The sequence below is a fragment of the Trichomycterus rosablanca genome, chromosome 19, assembly GCF_030014385.1.
Source record: "Trichomycterus rosablanca isolate fTriRos1 chromosome 19, fTriRos1.hap1, whole genome shotgun sequence".
Taxonomy (NCBI): domain Eukaryota; kingdom Metazoa; phylum Chordata; class Actinopteri; order Siluriformes; family Trichomycteridae; genus Trichomycterus; species Trichomycterus rosablanca.
Genome location: NC_086006.1, coordinates 1,065,137 through 1,070,124, shown reverse-complemented (window position 1 = coordinate 1,070,124; position 4,988 = coordinate 1,065,137). Strand labels below are relative to the sequence as shown.

Genomic DNA, 4,988 nt, shown 5'->3' with positions numbered 1-4,988 from the left:
GTCCCAATACTTTTGGCCATACAGTGTAGCAGGAACACAGACGAAACAGATAAAGAGTTTGGACTCTTGGCTTTTATTAAGAAAATATCATGTGACGTAAACACATTTAACACATTAAACACACACACACACACACACTGCAGTTTTGTGGTTGTGTCTCAAATCGATTGGTTTCAAAGCAAAATGCAACTTTAATTGAAAGCTTTGAAGCTGGAAATGAAACTCAGAGCTACTATAATCGTGTCGTCCGAGGGCGCTCGGGTGGCGCAGCGGTCTGTTATGCTGACCCTGGGATCCTGGTTTGAACCTCCGCGGTGCTATCGGCCAACCATGCATCCACACGCACCATCAAGACACGCTTAGCTACGTTTTTACAACTGACTGGCACCCTGTCTTGGTTATTCCTGTCTTGCGCAGTGTTTTCGGATTAAACAGGACCCACTGTGACCCTGATCAGGATGAAGCAGCTGATTAAAATGAAATGAGTATGAGGTGAATTTTCAGGGTCTGAAATATACAGACAGCCACATATTGAACTGTTGTTAGTGCTGAAAGTAATCTTGTGTCATGGCCTCACAATTCCTCATTAATGACCACTGACTAAAGTCTGTGACTTCTCTGTGCTCATATAAACAGTGTGGAACAGTTTTCTCTTTTCAGGATCTGAAAAAGAATCCAAATTCTCAAAGCTAAGCTAAGAGGAAATGTGTTCATATAAACAGAACCATCAAAACCAAAAAAACACCGACCACAAACGAGCGAGCTTTACACTGTTGTGGGATCAGGATTGTGAGGAATTAGACACAAGACTAAAGAAAGCTGCATCATCCAAGTCACTGTCTTTATATTTATGACCCAGCAAAACCCACAATGAAATTAAAAGATAAAAACTAATTTCTTTTGAGTCAGTCTGTGGGAAAAGGTTCAGAGGTTCAATATTAATGCTGATGGTTTTGTACTGGGATGTTCAACAAGCTGATGATCAGGTGTCTACATACTTTTGGCGACAAAACGTCACATTAGACAGACTGCAGGCACTTTTTCTTTTCTTGGATTGGTTCATTCAGCTCTTTAATCTGTTATGAGGTGACGGAGTTCTGATCCGTAATTCTTCCAGATCCCCGAGATGTGAGAAACGTGAGACGTGTGAGAAACTCAAAGCAAACGAGCTAAAACGAACCCGAATTCCTGAATTCTCACGTTCACGTTGCTGATGGTAATCAGACGTCGTTTCCAGGATTTATCTCCTTGTGCTGGGAGTCTGGAATGGTCTTATCCGGTGGAATGGACGATCTGGAACCTTCTCACGTTCTCACTCGTCCTTCCCTGTTTTAAATAGTTTGGAAGCTTCGGTTTGGTTTGGTTTGGTTTGGTCTGCAGCCGAGTTCTGAGCTTCACTTCTGCTCTGTAGTTTCATTTTTCAGACCTGCAAAAATAAAAACCTCGAACTTCTGCTCATTGGTCCTTTTTCTGACCCTACAGTCGTACCGTGCTCACAGTTCCTACAATCATTCAATCTTTAGAAGCCCTAATACTGTTCAGGAGATTCCTGCACATTTATTATCTATATTTACAGCACAGACAAACAAACAAACAAACAAACATTATTAATCATCTTAATTGGTGCTTTTTTGGTGTCCAGCTCTGTGATTGGTCAGCTCCGAAGATCTGAACTCCAAGGTCCTCTAAAACAGACTTTTCTCTCCTGGAATTCGTCCACAACAGCAAAACAAAGTCGTCTTGACCGACCGTTCCTGCGGTCAGATAAACTATATGGACAAAAGTATTAGGACACCCATTCTAATTTTAGATTACTTTAATTCATCACTGACGCTCATGGTCAGGTGTCCAAATACTTTTGGCCATATAGTGTATGATCTGGAAATAATTCTGAAAAAGAACAAATATATGCATCTGCACTTTTTAAACCAAAACAGAAAGCCAAACTGAAAACTGAAAAACATTCTGACTGGTTCCTTCAGCCATCAATCATGCAAACTCAATCTGTGATTGGCTGGGAACTCATAAATCCTCCCTTTTACATGCAGGTCTGGATTTGACCTTCTCACCCCTACAAAACCTGGAGAGAAAATGAGGACTTAACTCCGTTTTCGATTGGCTCTGAGGGTGTGAGAAAAGCAGCCAACCAATCCAAAGCCACTCCGGAGATGTTGGATCATCAGCTGTTCTGTCAGACATACAAACAAAACCAGACTCGACCTGATTGGTCGGTTTCACAGGTGTAGATGTTCTGTATCCGCGCCACGCTGTAGTTGCTGAAATTAGAGTCTTTGACGTACGGCGCGGGCTGGTAGTAGCAGGTGACGTTCTCCGCTTTTGGAACGTCGGCGTGCTCGGCCAGCGCCCGCACCGCCATGCCGACGATAATGTCAAGAGCTCGGCACCTCTCGCGGTTCATCAGGCACGTGCTGCTTTTACGTACCACGCCGTGCAGTGTGTTCAGGTACGCAAATTTACTCTCCTTCTGCCCGACGAAGTGGCTCTGGAGGTACGACTCGATCTTCCGGTGCTGCTGGGAGGCGCAGGGGAAATCGATAAAGAAGCGAGAGCACATGTAGCGCTGGAGCAGCTTACGGTAGTCGGCGCTGTTACGCTGGTTTGGAGCACGGAAGCCGCGCAGCAGCAGGTGGCAGTATTTCAGCAAGCCGCCGCCGCGGATCTCCTCGGGGTTACGCGTCACGATGAGCCGGCGGTGCAGGTGATCGAGGGCCTCGGAGAAATCGCCGTACATGCTCTCGGCGACCACGGACGGGTGGAACGAGTCGCTCATGGCGCTACCCAGAGAGCACTCGTGGAAGAGAAGCAGCGAATCCAGGCAGATCTGGAAGGAGTCCAGGCTGAACTCAAACTGACGCCGCAGAGAGTCCACAAACTTCAGCTCCACGTTTTTACCGCTGTTGTTGGACAGAGAGATCAGACTCCAGCGGTCCGAGTCAGTACAGACCTTCACCATCTTCTGTACGTACGCCTCCTGAGAGAGACGGAAAACACGACCAAACGTTAATGATGGTAAAGAAAGAAGCAGGTTGTGGTTACACCCATGCTGAGGAAACTAGCTTTTTGTTGGGGATTTACCCCCTGGGTAGGCTCTGTCATTGTGATTTTATTAACAGGAACATGAAACTAAGTGTATGTAGTTTTAAAGGTAGTTCATAATAGTTTTAAACATCTGACACTTTCTCTTTGTGCACAAATGTGGGTTCCAGCAGCAGCATGAACTGCTAAATGAAACAAACCATCAAGACTCTACTGGAGCTTGAGGTTATGAGGGGCGATAAGAGAGATAAGGGCGTGTAAACATTGGTTTCCTCTCACTCTCTGTGTGTGTGTGTGTCTGCGTGAATTTTGTGAACTACATTTACACATTACGAGCTTTTATTTGCACCTTTAGCCTCATGCAAAGCGGCATTAACGGAATTTAGACACAGGTCTACACTAGTTAGTTATAAAACTGATAATATGAATGTTAGCTGAAGTGAACATTTGGTTTGAGCTAATGTAATGTGAGAACAAAATGTAATGAATGAATACACACCATGTGGCTGAAAGTATGTGGACACCTGACCTTACTGAACATATGATTCCAAAACCATAACCAGGCTATAACCGCCTCCACTCTTCTGGTAAGGTATTCTATAAGATTTTAGGTCAGGCACTAATGTTGGATGAGATGGCCTGGCTTGCTATAGACATTCCAATTCATCCCATAGAAGTTCAGTGAGGAGGTCAGTTGGGCCACATTTACTGTGGACTGATGATGTTGAGATACTGTATGTGATGTAATGTTTTTGTGGTGAAGCAGCTAAAAGTCTGGTAGGTAGCCGTCAAACTAGCAGCTTGTACGAGCCTGACAAAGAGAACATGCAAAAGTCCTCATAGACAGTGCCTGGAGGCAAGATTCAAACCCATTTTGCCAAGACTCAGGTTGTTGTGCAGCACTCATTTCACCAGCTGTGCCACTGTGTCGCTTGTTTTTGTTACTGATTCATTTATTATCAAAAAAGCACTTTACTCCGAAAAGAGTCTCGGTGGGTCCTGGACAGGCTGCCAAGTCAATGCAAGGCAACACACAAGTTACTCAGCCCAGCCACTCCACCTTCTGCATGTAAGGTAGGTTAAAAAACCTGAATACTTTGAGGGAAAACTTTCCAAATGTAAGGATCAAACCCAGGTCTCCAGGACCCTGCTGCTGTGTGCCAGCCACACTACCAAACAAACCATAGCATGCCACTGTGGGTGTGGTTACCTTTAGTGTGAGGGGGGTAATTTTGGCTGTGTTGACGACTGCAGGCAGGAAGTCCAGGAGCGCATCCAGCACGATGTCCTTGATGGTCTGGAAGTCCAGGTCGTCCTGTAGCTCAGTGCAGAAGATCAGGTCCAGGTCTTTGTATCCTAACGCGTTGTCCTCATGCAGGACGTGGCTGGCGGCCGAGCCGTTCAGCCGAACCTCACGTACGTTAATGTTTCGCTCGGCCATTCGACGTCGTACGGCCTTTACGATGTCCCGCGGCTTCATCTGCAGCGTGGGGAAACTCCAGCGGCCGTGGATCGGTATGGACTCGGTGAGGATGACGTCCAGGCGCTTCACCTGCTCCCAGTTCAGCACACAAAAATTGCTGTTCTGCCTCTTTGTCCACTTGTCTTCCTTTTCCATTTTATCTTGATGGATTCGTGAATGAGAGGCTTAAAACATCAGTTTATTTAATTACGTCTTTAGAAGTGAATCAAGCATTAAAATTATTTATTTACATTAGGAATTAAAACTTTATGGATGAAGATATTAGCCTTTATCAAATCTTTTAGCAATGAGACTGGACTTTAAATTGGGAGCCAATTTTAGAGCAATTGACCTAAAATAACAATTCCTTACCAAGAGAAACCTGTTTTAATCTGACTATTCACAATAAATTGCAAAAGTTTTGTCATGTCAGTAAAATTACCAACAATTCCAATGAAACAAAAGTGAT

At 44.8% G+C, this 4,988-nt stretch overlaps 1 protein-coding gene across 1 annotated transcript; it reads right to left on the bottom strand.

Annotated features, from left to right (window-relative positions):
- Window positions 1–2,018: 2,018 nt before the first annotated feature.
- LOC134333413 (terminal nucleotidyltransferase 5A-like) lies at window positions 2,019–4,697 on the bottom strand. The gene is made up of 2 exons (XM_063015392.1): window positions 4,268–4,697; window positions 2,019–2,992 (listed from the first exon to the last, which is right to left on the bottom strand). The coding sequence occupies exons 1-2, from the start codon at window positions 4,673–4,675 to the stop codon at window positions 2,192–2,194; spliced, it is 1,209 nt and encodes a 402-aa protein (XP_062871462.1). The 5' UTR covers window positions 4,676–4,697; the 3' UTR covers window positions 2,019–2,191.
- Window positions 4,698–4,988: the final 291 nt, after the last annotated feature.

Excerpts from the sequence above, each read along its gene's own strand:
- LOC134333413 (XM_063015392.1), bottom strand. The coding sequence starts at position 4,675 with ATGGAAAAGGAAGACAAGTGGACAAAGAGGCAGAACAGCAATTTTTGT. Across the intron at positions 2,993-4,267 it reads TTACCCCCCTCACACTAAAG|GAGGCGTACGTACAGAAGAT; the intron begins GTAACCACACCC and ends CGTCTCTCTCAG.